Genomic DNA, 19,918 nt, shown 5'->3' with positions numbered 1-19,918 from the left:
CTATGGAATGTCTAGTCCTAATATGAAATATAATTTATTTTGTCTACATTCAAGCATTCTTAAAAATGCTGTGGTTTGCACTTTACCAGTATCATACATACATATATGCTAAAATTGTTAATAGTTTAATTACAATCAAATTCAAGCAGTTATTCAGGTATAAAAAACATGAATTACCTTTATCTGAATAGATAACTGCACTGAATACAAAACAAATCCTAGGGCAATTCTATTAGAACCACGTGACTTTTTAATTAAATCATTGATACTTTTGACATCATGGCCATTTAACTCCAGCTTATCATACTGAAAAATAGTTTGAATAACAAATTTTAGTAAAAACACTGATTTATACAAATAATTGAAAAAATAAGTGTTAATCGCATAATGTGATAGAGTACCTTGTACCCAAAACGTTCTGAATCAAAAATAAGGTTTGGTACAGAGTTCTTGCGAGTGAATTCATTCAAGTTAACATCTGGATAACTGAAAGGTTGTAATGGTAGGTCCATAAGTCTACCACCACAGCTTGCTGAATGAAATGGCTTTTTACGCAGCTCTTGAAGTTCCTATTTAAAAAGAATACATACATACATAAATATATATAAATGATGTATATAAATATTAGCATGGTTTTGACACCAATGTATCTACCAAAGATTTATTTTATGACTTATCCAAACAAGAGATTTTGAGCCAATTTTCACAAAATGTAGAATAATTTATACAAATTATCAAATATTAGGGGATTTTGATGCCTGAACAGCCAAAAGTTAAATGCTACTTGACAATTTATTATTACTTTCTCTTAATTTTCATCTCTGCTTTTCTATACACTCGTCTTTTTTGGCGTGCTTTTCTCATTTTCACCTGCAAGCTGTTTAAAAGAAAACCTGTTTACAAGGTTTGCTTCCTCCTCCTTTTTAGACTGTTACGGAAATGAGTTAAACAATGGTCATTAAATAGTGTGATGCATGATTAGTTTCAACTTTTTGTGTCCGGGCACTTGTGTCCAGGTAGCACTGTACTTCCAACTATTCATTAGACCAGTGGTTCCCAACCTTTTTCGAGTGGCGACCCCCTTTCATAAAACGTAAGTGACCCGCCACCCCCATATAATTAACAAGTCGAAATTAGTAAAGAAAATAATAAGCACTAAATTAATATTTTCTAGTAGACTTTCAATATGAATTATTCTTGATAACTGTTTTAATATGATGAGCAAAATTACATGCTATTAACAAGCATTAACTAGCATTAACAATCAAATTTTGCAAATTTAAGTATTCATCTTGTTATTCATCGGCAATGCTGGTAATATCGAGGAAAGCAGAGAATGGGTGACAATGCAGATTCTTCTTCTTTTAGCTCGGGGAAAATAACGCCGCAGTTCGTTGTCAAGAGATTCAAGATCCACAGAATCCTTTAAAAATGTTATCTATCACACCACACTGCAGAGTTTCTCAAACATGACAGTATTTCAAATATTTATTTTTCCTCGCCAATTTTGCAGCTTTGATAAAAATGCCAAGAGATTATCATGAAAAGATAATATTCGTTCCTTTATCAGGTTAAGCTTATGATGAGATTTTCTCCTTTGTGTGAGAGGTTTTTTGCTTGGCAATTTCTAATACTACTTCATTTGATGCCTGCACTAATGCTGTGTTTTCTTGGTGAAAACGTTCTGTTCGATCAAGTCTCTTACGTTTGCAACTAGCTTCATGGCGACGAAAGAACTACGTATCTTTTTTGGTGTGTTCCAAATGACTCGTCTCAAATTGACGTTTGGAAGTTTTCATAGACTCCTGACTAAGAACAACTTTGCACAGTACAAATTGTTTATTCTCTATTCCATTTCCAGTGGTTAGTAATGCCGAATTTCAAATATTTTTCTAAATATTTATGTTTTTTATTCATTGCTAGAGTTTAGTCTACCAGTTGGTGACACCCCAGAAAGCCCGTCGCGACCCCCAGGTTGGGAACCCATGCATAAGACTTAACAGTTGATTATATTTTGATATATCAAGTCAAATAAAATGGGGTTGGTGCATTGTTGCCTTTAGATTATTTTCCTGCATATTGTACTGGATCTACCATTAAATGGCTTATATAGATATTGAATATGTTTTTTGGAGTCCCTACTAGTACGTTTATCAAAGACAGTTTAATGTATCATTACCAAAAACAATTTGGAGCTTTTTTTAGACAGTAACAATAACGGAAAATAAAATAAATTTACCTGCCACATTATCCAGATTCTGTCAATGCTTGAGTGATGAATCATAAAAAATGGATCAAAAGCAGAGTATTCTAAAGTAGACATGGAATATGTACCATTTCCACCAATGAGAGCATGAACTTCATTATGAAGTATTTCATATTGAACCTCAAAATCACAATAATTATCTTCTTCAAGAGCACTAAGAGCAAGATGGAAGAGCTTATTGTGTCCGATGCCTTTAGCAGTGTTAAAAAGATCAGGGTCTACATTGCGAGTTGTCCTCTGTGGAGAAATTATGCAATTTTTTTCATTTTATCTTCAAAATAGTCCCCTAATATAGACCTACATTCTCTTGGATATTGGATTAAAATGGGCCTACTAAGAACAAGGTGTAAGTTTTCTATTAATAAATTAGTAATAAAATAAGTATTTCTATAAATGTACATACATACTAAATAGTTGACAATTGTGCTGACATAAAGAATGTGGTAAGCTTAACAAATAATGGGTAGTTATTGGATTTAATGTGCTATCGCTCTATAGACAAACAGCTTAACCAGCACCTTCTTCATAGTTGACTAACTCATCCTGTTTGTTATAACTGAGCAATGGTGAAAATTATTTTTTTTTACCTCTCCAGTAAATGATATCAGGTGACTATAAAAGGGATTAAAGTTGGAATTGTCTCCAAAAAAATCTGGCAGACTCTGGAAACTAGATGTCCAGTCCCAATATGGAATGCCAAACTGAGCACCATGACCTTTTAGAGCTTGCTCAAACTGAACAGTCAGAAGTCTGTGCCAGTGTGGGAAAACTGGCATGCCTGTAGGAACACATTCATAGATTTATCATTGAAATTTTAAGTGTTTAATATATAGCTTTAATCACTTTACTGATTATCATGTACCATCTTTATTCAAATAACAAAAAGTTATCTTTTATTATACATTAAAAAAAGCAATTTAATCTTCTTTTGTTCAGCTGAATTCCGGCTCGTATTTGGAATATTTCTAAAGCCTACTGTCCACACCTACCATGAGCACAACAAGCATATTTATCTGCTCCACTTGAAGGACACTTATATGGAGCCCCATGAAATCCTGCGATTGCTTCAAATCCATTAGCACCAGAATCTTGTTGAAGTTTACTTAAAGCATTCTTTAAGTTGTTAGTTTCAGCTAGTGTTAATGAATTGACATTTTTTCTGATGATTAAACCCTGCTGGTCATCTACAGTTTTGTCAACAATTGCTGTCCCCACTAGAAAAGTAAAAATAAATGTGATGGAAAAGGTCTATACAAAATGAAGCTTTATATAAAGTTTTTGTAATTAAAAAATGTAGAAAAAAAAACAAGTTACAAAATAAAAAAGCCCTATTATTTTTGTTCTCAACAGCAACTACATTTTTATTCAACTTTGCTATGGCTTAATCTTTCTAAGACTATTAGCTAGAGCACTAGAAAGGAAAACTAAGAGTGAATACTTAAACTAAATCTTTAAAGAATTAATATAATATGACAAAGCTATATATGTTGGGGATGATTGGCTATCCTCTAATGATGGGCTTGCAAATAGTTGTAGATGAATTATTTTTATCATTTAAGTATTTTAATAACTTTTCCCCCCCATAAATGGTTCATTCTTACACTTGACACCTGGCACATATCGAACACTTGGTGTTTTGATAAGCTTGTTGTCCAGAATAGTGCCATTTACTGCTGTAATTTCAAGTTGAAAGTGATACTCTGAATCCGGTCTTAAATGTAGCTGGTCAAATATTTTGGTCACATCATATTTAAAAAGACGATCTAATGTCCAAGGCATCTCAAGTGGTCCACCTAACACAGCAAAAGTTCCTATGGGGAAAAATATAACATATTTAAAATAATTTAATTAGCTGAAATGGTCACTAACAAAAACTCCCACAAAAATATATGTTCGGGATTTCTCTATCTACGTTGAAACATGGAGAACAAATTGGGGATAACTATGCCAGAGTTGATGTTTTTTAAATTTTAAATTAATAAAACAAAGAGGTCAATAGCTAGCCTAATGAATCAAGCTGCACTGTGATCACTAAAGCATATTTATAATTTTTAAGAACTCATAAAAGTTTACAATTGATAAATTTAAAAAAAAGAAGTAAGTTAACATTTCAAGGTAAGAGAAATAATTATTTTAGAATTTCCACATAAAAAATAATTTGCAAAAAGAATATGAAATTGCAAATATGCCTACTGTTGTACAGAAGGTATGATTCCAAGAAAAAAGAGCAATGGGCAATTACTTCATAGAGAAAACTGTACTCAAGAAAATAATAAATAAAATGTATCCAGGGGAAATTCCACACACTGTGCCAGAAGAAAATTGCAAATATAGAAGCTGATAGCAAATAAAACTGAGAAACATGGGCATTTTCTATTCATGTAATGTATCTATGTATTTATACTTATTTTCATATAATCTTATCAATTTTATTATGCAATTATCTAAACTGTTTTAATTATTCTGAATTCAGTGGTTATGTTTCAATAAACTATGAATGAATAATCTGGGAGTCAATTATTATTTAAAACAAATGTCAACTATTTATGCACATAATATTAATTAGTTCTCTTTTCTGTGTGGGCACATTTCTTTTTTCTATCAGCAAAAATTTCTTTCAGTATTTCATTTTTTTTTTGCGCACATTTCCTGATGCATTTCTTTTAGTTACCAAATCTACTTCTGTAATCTTATATGTATGAAACTTAAAAATCTCAAAGTAGTGATAACCAACCCTATTAGTATCTAGTATAGATAGTTTTCTGTTTTGATTTACATAAAATGATGGAAGCAATACATACCAGCAAAAGCACAGATGTTTTCTGCATTGCAAAGTTTAAACACAATATCAGCACTAGTACCAATACTATGAAGGAGAAATTCTGCAAAAATCCTGTCCTGGAGCTTTTGTTTTTCAAGCAGGTTAGCAAGCTGAGTTATACTCAAACCATGGAAGTTGAGATTATCATATTGGTAGTTGATTCTAAAAAAAAAAACAATTTAATATCTGTACATTAAATTTCAATTATTAAATCAATTAATGAACTTTTGATAAAAACTTTTGTACAGAAATAAACATTTGGTTAAGTTTACCTGTCAAAGTCAAAAACATCAATCGCACGTGAGTGTAAGCGTGTAGTTGGGTTAATATTTGATTCCTCACTGAATGGTTTCATTGGCTGACGCAAGTGTTGGATGGCACAGTTGGCGCTGTTGTAAGGAAGTCCTCTGAACTTCTGGAGAGCTTGCCAGATAGCGAATTGCCTGTCAACGTTTGAGTGATGGAGCAGGAAGAGAGGATCATAGGCAGTGTACTCAAGTGTAGACATGCCGTAAGGGGAGACACCTCCAGTCCAGGAGTGAATGGCGTTATGAGTTATTTCAAATTGGACCTTTTGGCAAAATGCAATAGAATTAGTTGAACATAAACATGGATAAAAACACCCAGATTAAGGTATACTAATGTTAACAAGAACATAATTTAGCATGAAGGTAAATATATTATATATAATTTTGTATTCAATTAAGTTAAACTAATTTAAATTTTAACTACTAACAAAATAGTTTCTACCTAAAAGAATGCTATTTAGCAGGCAAGGAGTGATCTTAGTTGACAGACACAGCAATACTTTAGATATTGGGGCCATACATAAAAAAAGAAACACAATTTGGACAATACAATATATGAGAGATTCCTAGGCAGAAACTTGGTTCATATCCACCTTGGCATACAGAAGCATGGTATAACTACAAGATAACATTTATTTCTCCACAAATCTGATCTTAATTTCTGGAATGGAGCTACATTTATGAAAAGCAAAAATGATTTGGTCAAAGCATTTGGTGAACAGCTTGTTTGACATTGTAATGAAGAAGATGCTAAAGTGAAGATGCTAAAGAACAAATGACAAAACATCACCTGCCTGATCCAAGGAATGTTGCTGACATAATTATTCGTGATCAATGTACAGTGACATAAGATGGACAACAATTTTTTCTATTTGATTCTCGAGTCAATGGATGTTTTTAATTGGAACTAAGGACAACCTTAAGTTATTAGGGGCTAATCAGCACTGGTTTATGAATGGTACATTTCAAATAGCTCCTCACAATTTTCACAGCTGTACTTAAAAACAAAACATAGGAAATGTACACAGTACTCTTACTTCTTGAACACAAACCTACAACCATTGTCTATCATGAGACTTTGAAAATGCTGTATTGAAAAAGTATTAGGGGTCGGCGTGGTCGAGTCGGTAAAGCTCATGGTTGCTAAACCAAAAAGTCTCGAGTTCGAACCCCCGGGCAGATGAGGCTCGTTAGCTGGGGACAGCCACTCTTCTAGGAGAGACAACTCCAAAATGAAACAACTGCTGCCTTGTAGTTAGTTCTTGGTTGGACAAAGGCTATGGAAGCAAATCCAAAAAGAAAAGCAGGCTGAAATCGGAGTTGATGGCCTCAATGGTGCATAACCAGTTGACACGCATCCTTAATTGTGATGGAGGCATGGTCGAGTCAGCATAAAACTCATGGATGATAAATTCGAAAAAAAAAAAGTCTCGAGTTTAAACCCTCTGGCAGATAAGGCTCGATCCCTTCCAACATTAAAAATTAAGAACGAAGAAGAAAAAGTATTTAAAGGTTATTTCCAGAATGAGAAGTGAAAGGGTGCTTTTACCATCTTAGCCCAAACATATTCAGAAAAATACAGGACTGGTCTTCAACAGTGTTGCCAAATTGATAGTGAATTTACTCTCATGCTTAGAATGCTGCCCATATTTGCTTTTGTATAAACTGAAAACACTAATGCCTTTGACAAATTTTATTTGAAATTTTTGTCCAGGAGGGGAGACTGAGGTGAAATGTAGAATAATGTAGGTTATATAACGATTGGTCGAGCTGTTGAAAAATGAGAAGCGTGATGACTGGTCACAAGTGAGAGGAACTAAGTTGAGATGAAATCTTAGATTAATTGAGAGGTTTCAGTTGAGGAGTACACTGCTGTAGTGTGACAGAGGACGCCATAGAAAAAGTATTATACAGATTGATGCAATAAAACACAAATGTCTAAAACATTTACCTCAAAATCGCAATAGTCAGTCTGCTCAAATGCTAGAAGTGTTTGTCTATAGAAGAAAGATTCAGATCCAAATTCAGGGTCATTGAAAAGTTGTTCTCTGGGTGCTCTTGTTGTAATTTCTCCATTGTAGATTTTACCATGATGGAAAGGATTATTTTCTTCTTCTGTCACAAGGGTTGGAAGAGCAGTAAAGGCAGTGGTCCAGTCCCAGTATGGAATACCAATCTTTGCTCCCTGTTTTAAAGAAAATTATTAAAAACAAATTTTGTTAAAGGTATTAAACTCTGTAAGAATCACCCACTCACCTGAGCAGTTAGAGCATCTTCCCATTGCTTAACGTAGAGTCTGTGCCATTGAGGGAAGTTGGCCATACCATGGAGGCAGCAAGCCACTCTATGACCATTGTGTTCACATTTTCCTGGACTTCCATGTAAACCGGCAAGGCTCTAGAATTATAAAAGACAACAACATAGGTATTAGTTGTTTTCTGTTTTCTGCTTTCTGTTTTATTTTAGACTGTGGTATGGTCACTCTCTATATATATTTAATTTCCAGTCTTGCACGTTGCTGAAATCTCAAAAGAAAGAAAATTCAAGGAAATTCTCCAAGATAACATTTAATTACTACCTATGGTTTTAATTTTAGATATTTGAACTTATTTTCTGACCACATCTTTCACTATATGCATAGTAATAACAGGTACATGTGGCACTAGAAAAAAATGAGAATAAGTTGATCAACACAAGAATGAGGTAGCAGGTGGCTCATAGACTGACTGTCAGAAGTGTTGCAGGGGCTCCAGGGAGCCAACGGCTGAACTAACGCAGGTGTGCCAGGCACTGCCCTGTTTAGTTTATTTATCTATTGTGGTAGCCCACAGTATCCCTTGTGTAAAGAGCTCTTTAAATGAAATATAGGTATCTCAATACTCATGGGATGGCCTGGGGCCCACTACTGCAGGGGTCTGTGATGCAGTTGGGATATTGAGTCTAACCCTGACCCCCTGTACAGGACGCCCAATCAGCAGTTCCCTGGTTCTGAAGTAGCAGCAGTGGATAAAATAGGCCCTGGGGGAGATGTGGTAGAGGGGGAGAGCTTATACCAAAAAAAAAACATTCATGATATAAACCTTCACACAGCATCAGAGAAAAAAATAATACTATTAACGCTCAATATGGTAAAAGGAAAAATTCAGCATTCAAAAGATTTTGAGAATATTCTCGAACATTAGCAAAATTATTATTTATTTAAATGAAATTTTTTAAAAGTTGTTTTAATTCAATATACATTTTCAATTTGCATCCATCATATGTATTTTACTAAGGCCAACCTTAACTCTTTGTCCATTTCTTAAATTTCAGTGCCCCGACAAACTGATGAATCTGTCTGACACAATTTAATAAAAATGCTTTATTACAAAAGAATGTCACAAGTACTATATGCTTTATGGTAAGTTCCTGTCATGATTGTCCCTACAGAAAAAACGTATTGTTTTGTTTATCATTTGTAATTTGCCAAAAAAAAAACAACAATTTAAACAGTTGAACAATCAGCATTCTACCTCCGTGGCCACACTTAACTATGTCTACCTACTGGAATGACTTGCATACTAAATAGAACTATGGATTCATGTACAAATGTTCATTAAAAAATATAAAATTAAGTTTTTATTTATATTCTTAGTCTTCATTCTTTATTGAAAGTCTTTTGTGTGTATATTTAGCATGAAACCTAGGGGATTAGGGATTTAGGGTTCAGGTGCTTAAGGTTGAAATCGGTATTCCACATTTTTGTCTGAGAAGGGAAACAACTCAGTTTAATAGTTAATAAAAATCATTTAAGCTTGGTAATATCCCCTACTATAGGCCTATACTCTAATATTTGAAATAATCTGAGGCCCCGTATGCAGGTAGATCTATGTTATAAAAAATTGTATAGCTCAAATATTTTTAAAGTACTCAACAACATTGAATAATTTAATGGAGAATGGTGTAGGAATGCATGAAATACAAACTAACATACTTATATTTTTATACTAGCCGTCCCGACCAGGCCCTGTATGGGCCTCTCTGAAAAACCTATCTGTAAAGGACCATGACTTGAGTGTTTAGTAATCAGCATATACCCAGCATTGCCCACCCTAACCACAACCAACCAAAACCCACAAAACAAAAAGCGCAAACATAACACAAACAAGCACAAATGAAAACACAAAAACAAACCCAACCAACACAAAGAACACACAAACAAAAACGCAAACAAAGAAGCAAACGAAAACAAACCCAAATGCAAACACAAACCCAATCACAAACGCAAACAAAACATAAACGCAAAGTGCTCACAGTCTAGCCCGGGCGCTAAATAGCACCCTGTTGGGGCGCAGGAGGACGCCCGGATTTGATTCAGTTAAAGACTATAGTAACCTTTCTTGTCTTTCATAGTCAATCGCACTGTTTAAAATGAAATTTTGCACTATAGTGCTCACATGATAGCCTAGGGCGCCAAATCGAACCCTGCGAGTGCACGGCGGATGCGCCTGTTTCAATTTAGAACAATTACAATACCCCAAGCTTATCCGCAGACAGAAAAAAGTAAACATAGAGGACATTTAGGAGCTGGCTTCTTAACTGTTATTGATTTTAAAAAATATTTGCGGTGAGAAACAACGTCATCTGGTGGAAACTTTGAAGCTATAAAACATAAACATAATCTAATCTTCATAATCGAGAACGTAGTTAAACTTTACACTGCAAAATGTACCGTTAAAAGGTTTGCGTAAAAAAAGGTACGCACTATGGTGAGGTAAAAAAAAGATGACGTTGATCATGTTTAGTGCGACAGACACTAACGAATTCCCCTTTGTGCGAAAAAAAAAGACCGATAATAGTCTGCGGGAATTCCCGTTCCCGAATAAAGATGTCTTTGTTACATCAACTGTTTTTGATTAAAAATAATAATTAGTAAACAGTACGTTCAGTGTATAAAATAAATAAAAGGCAGTATTTAAAATAACTACCATATTTCACTTGATCAACCACACTAATTATTTAATTATTTTTTTCCCAACACCAAAACAAAGTAATAGAGAGTACATTTTTTCCCCCACGTTGTAATTTTTTTTATAAAGGGAAGTAATTGTGTTTTCCTAATTTTTCAAAGGACGTAAGGAGTGATAAAGAACTAAATGTAAATAATTTTCAGACACAGAATTTTGTGAATGATTATACATTTTTAAAAAATTTTGTTTGATGGACATGCTGACATTTATCATTATAAGTTTGAATTATGAATTTAGACGATAAGCACTTTAGAAGTCTTATTTTTTCTTATATTCCTTTGGAATCCACGGTCCTCCACATACAGAATTCAAGTTTATATATTAGATATATCTACAGAAAGTGGGCAAGCAATATAATTTTTAAATCAACAAAATCTATCATAAACCTGAAATCCATTGGGACCTCCATCTTCTTGAACTTTTTGCATAGCTTTGCGTAGATTATCAGTTTCTGAAGCTGTAAGAGTTGACACATCTTTACGGATGCCAGCACCAGCCATTGATGACGACTCTAGATCTCTAACCATTCCTGTTTCATTATACATACATGTATGTATGTATGTGTATATATATATATATATATATATATATATATATATATATATATATATATATATATATATATATATATATATATATATATATACATGCCTATTATTATAAGCACATAAATAACAGTTGTATTATGACTGAACATAGATCCAGAAACACAGAAAATAAAAGATTACCTTCAGGAGGTTGATATATTATACTAGGTTCTGGCATTACATCTTTAATGTTTAACACATTTCCATGCACATCAAGAATAGTAATATCCAAACGAAATTGAGAGCCTTCATTAAAGATTTCATCAATCTGGAGATCAATTTGTGGTAAAGCCCAAGTGAAATCAGCTTTGTACAAACGATCAAATGCCCATGGCATCTCAGTAGGTCCACCAAGCAGATGAAAGTAGCCAGCTGATGTACACACTTCACCCTGGAGAATTGATTTTTTTTAGCAGCACTGACATATTAGCAAAGATGTTACTCTAGATCTATTGGACTCATCTTACCTTACAAACTTTCATTAATACTGTGCCTGACTTTTTTATGCCCTTTAATAAAAATCCAGCAAAAACTCTAGGTCTTTTATTCCAACCTGTGAGCATCTTTTCTATCTCTTCTATGTTGTAACCACCAATGTTAAGATTGTCATAGCCATAGCCAAGTTTCTTATAATCGAATAAAGAATTGGGAACAGCATGAGCTCTGTTGAGGAAAACAAATGCTTATTTTACTTAAATCATATTTTGACGTTTAGATGATGTGGTTTTTTATCAACTAACAATCACCGCTTTAAAATTATATATTAAATATTGGCACTTGTAGAATTGAGACTGCTTGGACATGTCTGTGCTCGCATGGTCTTGAGTTTGAATCTAGATTCAACTCGATAGGACGTGCCAGAGTCCACCCAGCTCTGGTGGATACCTGTTTCACATTAGGGAAAGTAAAAAGTGGCTGGGCATAAAAGCTGACCACACTATCACTTCATATGCCAAAGTCACAAAACAGGTGAACCCTACTTCACTTAACCCCAAGGACCATTAGATTCTAAGGAAACTTCTTTTTTTATTAAATTGATTGCACAATTTTTTATCAACCCTTGAACAACTTCTAGTAATCAGAAGTGCTACTTTTATCTATTTCCCTGTGAAGACTAAACTTGAGAACTTTTTCAGCTAGGTGAACGAAATATTGGATTAGGTTAAATTTTTGAATGGCCTACGGTATCTATTAGTTGTTAAAAGGTCCCTTGTAATATAAATATCTTAGTGATGTCCCTTGAATTTGAATGTAGAGTCTGTATGTTGTGTAAACAGTGTGTTTAGTCAGACCGTGTAATCAGATGTGTTGTCAGAGACTATTCTCTATTTGTGTATAAAGTGTAAACTTGAGATAGCTACTGTTGTGTTCTAAGCACTACAAGGAGAATAATGTAACATGATGAAGCTTGTATTTTACATTACTGAGTCACAGCAGTGAAGGCTAACTGCTGCTCTCACGAGTTCCATTTAAAATTGTACTGTATAAATCTAAGATTGCGGAACAGAGAGGTTACAACAAGCTAAAAATCCATCCAGCCTAAGGGAAGCTGTAAATACCAGGGTAAGGTACACATATTGTGAATAAAACCAGGAATATAAAAGAACTATGCTTAGGATGAGGTAGAATTTATAACATATATGGAAGAGAATGCAATAGATCATTGACATCAGACAAGGAAATGGTGTTGGTGATTGAAGGCTGCGGACACAGGTAAAAGTATACATTTTCTATATAAATTCTATTTCATTCAGGGGAGGGGGCGCAGCAGTCATTCTTCAGAGCCCCCCATTCACAATGAGATGCCTCAAAGAAGCTCTAGTTGTCAGAGACTGTTCTATGTCTCATAAAGTGCTCAAGTTAACTAGATGTTGTCTAATGTTGTGTTCAAGTTTACTAGGTAAGCCTACTACAAGTTAAGTGTTTTATTAAAAATGGAATGGTTTTGTCACAAACTTCTTTATTTCTATAACCTGATTGCACTAAAAGTGATGTCCCCCTTGTTATTGTATAAAAAAAGATAGTTTAGAGTAGATGACTCCTGCTTTATTTTTGTTTTATATTAGTAGAAAAAATATGAGGCCTGAAAACTTTTATAGTTATAATAGTGCCATTCCTAATTTTCTGACTTACTTGGTAAATTGGTTTAAATTTATACCATCAAAATTGAATGGTTTCATTGGTTCATTCATTTGATTCAGAGCACAGTAAGCCTTATAAGGCAGTCTTCTTCTTTTCTGCATTTCTTGCCACACAGCCCACACTTTATCAGTAAAAGAATGATGAATAAAAAAGATTGGATCATATGCAGAGTACTCAAGAGAGGATAAGGAATACATTTGAGGTCCTCCTACAAGGTAGTGAATTGAATTGTGCATGACTTCAAACTGCACCTGAGAAAATAGGATGATTTAAAACAAGTTTAATTTTTTTAAAAGTTTATAAGAGCAACTAGACTTGAATGTCTGGATTAATAAAAATGAACAGATTACATTAATTTTATAAGCATTTACATAAATGTTATAAGCTATAATTTAAAAAATGAGGTGTTAGTCAATAACATTAAAAAAATAAAATTACTGCCTTCAACATCCCATCTTCCGCACCACTCCAACTGTAGCACCTCTATCTCCTAATTCTTCACAAACCCAGAAAATGTTATTGAAAAAGATATATTACATAGTTTCTTTTGCAATCCATAATTTAAAAATGTATTATGTGCTATTGAATTTTGAATTGTTTGAAATTAATTTACAGATTATGCTAATGATATATGCAGAGGCATTAAAATGTCTGTTTTGGACATCAATAGCAGAAATATGATTTATATTTTAATACACACACGCCAGAACATACACGCACACACATCAACACACACACCTATTATATATAGAAAATACTGATTATGCAAGAATAATGTACCTCAAAATCGCAATAGTTAGTTTGTTCAAGAGCTACCAATACATCATAAATAAGAAGTGAATTTTTTCCATCATATGTTGTTGAATATATATCTGGCCTGATATCTCTTACAGTGTACACATTTTCTGATGGCACATATCCACGAGCAAATGGATTTGCAACAACCTTCACAGAAAAAAATTTCAAAGTTACTTTATGAATGGTTATATTAATTCTATTTTAGAAAAATTCAGTTTTTCCTCCACATTTTTCTCGCTGTCTATAAGTATAAGTGAATCAGATTATACTCATTGTAAGCTTGATAATATTTTAATGGGTGACAAATATATACCTCTGAACAAATGGGGTGAATTGAAAAAATGTATTTATTCTTAATTTTATAAAATATTGTATTAAAAAACGTGCTATGATTTTGTCACATATTGGACTAATACTCAGATATATAGGTCTATATAGCTTCCCATCTGTTAAAACTGAAATTGTGTCTAAATTTTAGTTTATGATATATACTATCTAAGAGACTTTCTAAGTATTAAAATCATATCAGATTGACCTCGTCTCGCCAGGCATCATAATAGTCTTCTTTAGTAAATATGCTTGGTAGTTCAGTAATGGGTCTTGTCCAATCCCAGTAAGGTATTGCTATAGCACTGCCGTGTCTCTGTAATGCTTGTTCTACCTAGATAAAATTACATTTAAAAAATAAAAACATGAGTGTAACTTTAAAAAAAATCAGTGCTTGATGTTTTTATCTGATTACAAAATGATATAATAATATAAGCTGATGCATGTTTTACATTCATTCTTCTAAATTTAAAAACAAACAAAATACTTTCAATATTTTTCTTGTTTTAAGTTCATTATGAGTACTTCCTAAAAGAAAACTAGAAGTCTATCTTTTACCTGAATAGTGAAGAGTCTATGCCAGTGAGGGAAGGTAGGCATACCATGCTGACAACAAGCTACAGTCGGGTTAGCTGGGTCTGGGCAAAGATTAGGAGCACCATGAAATGAGGCTAAACTAGTCCAACCATCCTTGCTTTTGTCTAGTTGAAGATCACGCAGGGCAGCCTGAAGGCTTTGCAAGTCCCTTTCTGACAAAGAGCTCAGGTCACGTCTTATTAGGTCAGGAGTCAGATTTTCCACTGTTTGAGAACCTGTTTAAGATGATTATAACATTTATTTTTATTTTGTTTATTTTATTTTGTTTCAGTTTAGTTTTTCTTAAAATGGATCAAGAAAAAGTGTTTGTTCTTACTCTTGGCTGGAACAACAAAGACACTAGGACTAGGAATGAGACTGCTTGGCAGTTCTGTACCATTAAAACTTTTTACATTGACAACAATGCGGAAGTCATCATCTTGTCTGATGTTGTTTTCTTTAAGCTGTACAACATAAATATTCCAAATATTGTGAAATATAGAAGGTGGAGTCTTGACTTACTTGCGTTCATTTATTTGAAGGGCAGGTGGGTGCTATTATTACTGACATTTTAGTTTCAACTATTAAGTTGAAGGGTTCAGTGAATGTGCTAATGAAATTGGTGGTATTCAGTATCTCCAAAAAGGTTAAGAACCACTGGGAAAGATGATGTGGAGACAGACCTAGGTCAGCTTTGACCCTAGACATGAAAGAAGACTGCAGACAAGCCTGGGTGGGAAAAGATGGTGAAGTAGACCTAAACCCTCCATAAACCCTATGTACCGCAACAGAAACATTCAGTGTTTGTAAAAGCATGTGTTAAAGGGATGTCATCTATTTGGGATATATATATATATAGGCCATCATACATATATAGGCATAAATAGGGCCTACTACAAACATAAATATCATGATTTTATATTTATATACATAATACTGCACCTGATTTGTTATGTCATACTTATAAAGTCTGTCAAACTGCCATGGCATTTCAGCAGATCCACCAAGGATAGTAAAGTATCCAGCAGTAAAGCAAAATTTTACTTTAATTTTACATATATCAAAACTGACATAAGCAGAACTACCAAATCCTTTCAAGGAAAAACCTGTAATTTGAACACATAATAGTTGAATTATGTTTGATTAAGTTTGTTTAAAAAAACTAAGCCTAACAGAATTTTTAGTTTTAATTGAACTATATTCCTGGTTAACCTATTTATTTTCTACATTTTGAAATTCTAATACTTTGCTATTTGACAAATCAATTTTAGGAAAACTAATTTACAGGTTAATAATTTAACTTGTGTTTTTTTAAGAATAGTATAGCAAAAGTACATAGCTACCAGCAAATATTCTATCATGTTGCTGTTTTTCTTTAATAAAGGCATCTAGTTGTTGAATGTTCATGCCAACAAACTCAAGTGAATCATATTGATAATGAAAATGGCTTTCATAATCAAATGTATCTTCTGGACTTGAGTATTCTTGAGTCATTTCATTGAGGTTGTAAGGAGCACCAAAACTAAAGGGCTTGAGTGGTTCCTTCAAATTTGATGAGAAAAACATTTAAACATTGATAAAGTGTTTTTGTTCTTTGCTACTTTAACTACTTGCCCTATTCAAGTGTATGTGTTTGGAAGATTCAAAAGTTGCTTATAAATGAAATTTTGATTATGCAGTTTATGTTGGACAAGTAGCAGTAAAAAAAAAACAATCATTTTTTCATGAGAATAAGTGATGTGATAAAGCCTTGTTTTAAAATATAGCCCACCTTCATTTGTTCTAGAGCGCAGTTGACATTGTTGGGGTTATAGCCTCTGTATTTCTGTAGAGCTTGCCACACAGCCCATAATCGATCAGTATTTGAGTGGTGTACGTAAAAAGCTGGATCATAAGAAGCAAAATGCAAGTGACCAAGAGAATGCTCTTTGGTACCACCCAGCCAGGAATGCATGGCATTGTGGGTTATCTCAAACTGAATCTCAAAATCACAAAAGTCTTCTTGTTCCAAAGCAAGCACAGCTTGATTAAATAGCCATGTATTTGAGCTCCATGTTTCTCTATACCTCAGATAGTTATACTGAAAAGTAATGAAATTATTTAATAGTAGTGACACATTTTTACAAACAAAAAAATAAATAAATCAGAAATAATAAAGATTAATCTATATATTTTGTTTAGCTAACCACAACCTACCAAAACATCTCTCTTTGTTACAGAATTTATAAAGCTGATATTAGCTTTCTTCCATGGGTTTTTAACAATTTCTTCAGTATTTGGATTGTAATATACATCATCATCAATAAAATGAGGAAGTGATATGATTTTATCTGTCCAGTCCCAATATGGAATACCAACAAGAGAACCATGACGTCTTAATGCATCTTCCATTTGAACAGTGTAAAGTCTATGCCACATGGGGAAAGTGGCCATACCATGACGGCAGCAAGCATATCTGAAATATTTAAAATGGCTTAAGAAAGATGTTTAGCCTACATTTTTCAAAGTAAAAAGTGAACTTAAGAAAACAGTCAAATTAATAGTAGAAAATATTAACATTAAAATTACCTTTGATTGGCATTAGGGCTAGGACATAAGGGAGGTAAAGCATGAAAAGAAGCAATTGACTGGAATCCATCAGCTGAGCTGTCAGCTTGCAGAGATCTCATTGCATTATACAAAGATATTACTTCCCTGGAATTTAGAGAGTCAACATTTTTTCTTACAACATATGGTCTCACTTCTCCATTAGGTTTCTGTCTTTCACCTAAACAAAATGAAAATTGGTATTTTCTTTTTTTATTCACATTTACAATACAAAATGAGAAAAAGCATGAGTGTATGTGTGGGTATATATATATATATATATATATATATATATATATATATATATATATATGTATATATATATATATATAATATATATGAAAATCATATTGTGTGTACAACAGCTAACCCAAAAGTATTGAGTTCAAATACCATATTTCAGTCTTATGATAATAATGATCCTTCAAATAAATTCGCCTGTATTCTTTCTATCACAAGGTACAGACCCATGTACGATCATGAAGCTTCAATAAATAATTCTAAATATAGGTAGCAGTAGTACCCCCTTCCCCTCCCCTAACTAATGTAGTAACTAAGTGAATGTGATTCTTCTGCGGATCAGCAAAAAACGTCATTAGGCAGTGTAGACCCATATAATTATGCTCTCATGGGGAGAGGAAAATTCGGATCAATTACTTTTTTGGTAAGAAAATATGGACATTGTAGAAAATTTGCCAAAATTCAACTCCTAGAGATTTCCCTGACTTCAAATATTTCTAAATTCCCAAATTTGCACTAACCCTACTCTGCATGTTTTTGTTTCATAAAAACATCTTCAAATAAATTTGCATTTTTATTTTTGGCGAAGTAAAAAATGCATCGATGGAAATAATTTTTTACCGGGAAGGATTTCCATCATTTTTAGTTTTTGAAGTCAGTCGGCAGAAAATTTACAATTTTTTCAGCGGGAAATTGTCCTCAAACGGAAAAATAATTACATCTCTGATTCATTGTACATGGCTGAATCCACCAAGCTGGAATGTAGAGTAGACTGGGCATAGATCTGATCACTATGTCCTATTATATTGTAAGGTCACTGAAACAAGTGAATTCTACTTCACCTGCCCTATCAACGTAGTATTAAATGTAAATCACACAATATTTCATCTTAATTTTATTCAAAAACCCTTTGTAGTTACCTGTGCCTGGCTCAAAAAAAACAGTAGGTTTAGGCAAGACATCTGCACTGAGCAAGCTTCCATTCACAGCTTTTATATCAATCTTGATATCGAAGTTGGCAGCACTGTCCAGTTTGAGTCCCAAGTCTCTGACAGTATGTGTTATGTCATGTTTGTAGAGACGATCAAAGCTAAATGGCATTTCTAATTCACCACCAAGAATGGAAAAACTGCCTGCCTAAAAGTGAAAGCCAAACAATGTTCTGGTTAACATATATTCCTATTACACCCCAACATAAAATTATTAATTGCTTTTACACTGTTTTGAATTCCTTGGAAAATTTATTGGAAGAATTACCCATTTAATAGTATAATAAATTACAATAGTACAAGTGAAACACTTACTCTATGGTTACAGCTTTTTTGTTTATGTGGTCCTGATGGTACACAAATGTAAATTTCTATGATGGCAGAAAGTCCTATGTTATGTAGTAAAAATCCAGCAAACACACGACCATGTGCCTTGTTTCTCTTCAACAAATTTTCTAGTTGTGGTATGGACATGTGGTTCAACTCTAGCGCATCATACACATAATTCAACTTATTTCGATAATCAAAAGCATCAGCAGGAGAGCTGTAAATGTTAATGGATGTAAATACGTTTAAATACATTAGTAATTTAGTTTAGAAAAACATTTAACAAAAACAAAATAATAACACATAGCTGCTTTATAAGAAATAAATTAATAAAAAACATTAATCAAATTTTAGATTATGTATTATAACAAAATTATTATTTAATGCTTAAAATTTACAGTAGATAGAAAAAACCTTGTTGTAAATATACAACATTACAACTTATGGCATTTTTTGATACAAATACCTTAAAATAAAATTATTGAGTAAAATAGTAAGTTTTAAAAAGTACAAGAGGTGATACCTCAATGAGGGATTTTTAAGCTCATCAAAAGGCTTTAATGGTTTCCTCATTAGGTTTAAGGCACAATCTGCTTCATTGTAAGGCAAACCTCTGAAGCGTTGAAGTTCTTGCCAGAGAGCCCATATCCTTTTAGAAATGAAATTGGAATGTTTCAAAAGATATTCTTGAAGTTCGTGTGAAGCTTTGTTTTTAAGACAAAAGGCATAATAAAAAAGCAAACTGCCACTTATTATCAAAATATTGGTCAATTTTTTCTTTAATATTATTTGGTTCCTATTTCTAAGTTAAATATTTTTAAAAATGCATGGATTTACTAAAAATATTCTCAGTTTGAGCACCGCTCCCTCTACTTCTTCACTGCCTATGACTGTCTAGAACATTTTTTCTGTGCAATGTCCCAATTCAACAATCCGTGTAAG

At 33.2% G+C, this 19,918-nt stretch overlaps 1 protein-coding gene and 1 long non-coding RNA gene across 2 annotated transcripts in view; one reads left to right on the top strand and one right to left on the bottom strand.

Annotated features, from left to right (window-relative positions):
- Positions 1 to 19,918, bottom strand: part of LOC131940919 (hemocyanin 2) — a 56,539-nt gene that overhangs the window by 4,933 nt on the left and 31,688 nt on the right. The window contains exons 26-51 of the mRNA XM_059299835.1: positions 19,500 to 19,625; positions 18,965 to 19,193; positions 18,581 to 18,797; positions 17,403 to 17,601; positions 17,031 to 17,289; positions 16,606 to 16,914; positions 16,178 to 16,376; positions 15,777 to 15,940; positions 15,172 to 15,298; positions 14,817 to 15,070; positions 14,467 to 14,592; positions 13,914 to 14,078; positions 13,125 to 13,384; positions 11,459 to 11,654; positions 11,133 to 11,382; positions 10,791 to 10,933; positions 7,652 to 7,792; positions 7,347 to 7,580; positions 5,360 to 5,658; positions 5,068 to 5,249; positions 3,868 to 4,077; positions 3,256 to 3,480; positions 2,854 to 3,044; positions 2,240 to 2,503; positions 402 to 569; positions 178 to 306 (exon numbers count right to left, since the gene is read on the bottom strand). Of these exons, the coding sequence (XP_059155818.1) occupies positions 178 to 306; positions 402 to 569; positions 2,240 to 2,503; positions 2,854 to 3,044; positions 3,256 to 3,480; positions 3,868 to 4,077; positions 5,068 to 5,249; positions 5,360 to 5,658; positions 7,347 to 7,580; positions 7,652 to 7,792; positions 10,791 to 10,933; positions 11,133 to 11,382; positions 11,459 to 11,654; positions 13,125 to 13,384; positions 13,914 to 14,078; positions 14,467 to 14,592; positions 14,817 to 15,070; positions 15,172 to 15,298; positions 15,777 to 15,940; positions 16,178 to 16,376; positions 16,606 to 16,914; positions 17,031 to 17,289; positions 17,403 to 17,601; positions 18,581 to 18,797; positions 18,965 to 19,193; positions 19,500 to 19,625 (5,266 nt within the window). The remainder of the gene's footprint in view (positions 1 to 177; positions 307 to 401; positions 570 to 2,239; positions 2,504 to 2,853; positions 3,045 to 3,255; positions 3,481 to 3,867; positions 4,078 to 5,067; positions 5,250 to 5,359; positions 5,659 to 7,346; positions 7,581 to 7,651; positions 7,793 to 10,790; positions 10,934 to 11,132; positions 11,383 to 11,458; positions 11,655 to 13,124; positions 13,385 to 13,913; positions 14,079 to 14,466; positions 14,593 to 14,816; positions 15,071 to 15,171; positions 15,299 to 15,776; positions 15,941 to 16,177; positions 16,377 to 16,605; positions 16,915 to 17,030; positions 17,290 to 17,402; positions 17,602 to 18,580; positions 18,798 to 18,964; positions 19,194 to 19,499; positions 19,626 to 19,918) is intronic.
- LOC131940923 (uncharacterized) lies at positions 12,323 to 15,256 on the top strand. The gene is made up of 3 exons (XR_009386595.1): positions 12,323 to 12,554; positions 12,746 to 12,891; positions 15,127 to 15,256. It is a non-coding gene; the product is annotated as an uncharacterized LOC131940923 (long non-coding RNA).

The sequence above is a fragment of the Physella acuta genome, unplaced genomic scaffold (genome assembly GCF_028476545.2).
Source record: "Physella acuta isolate Inbredline_101_S28 unplaced genomic scaffold, ASM2847654v3 ptg000335l, whole genome shotgun sequence".
In the NCBI taxonomy this organism is placed as follows: Eukaryota; Metazoa; Mollusca; class Gastropoda; family Physidae; genus Physella; species Physella acuta.
Note: the sequence above shows the minus strand (reverse complement) of the source record. Positions and strands in the feature narration are given on the sequence as shown.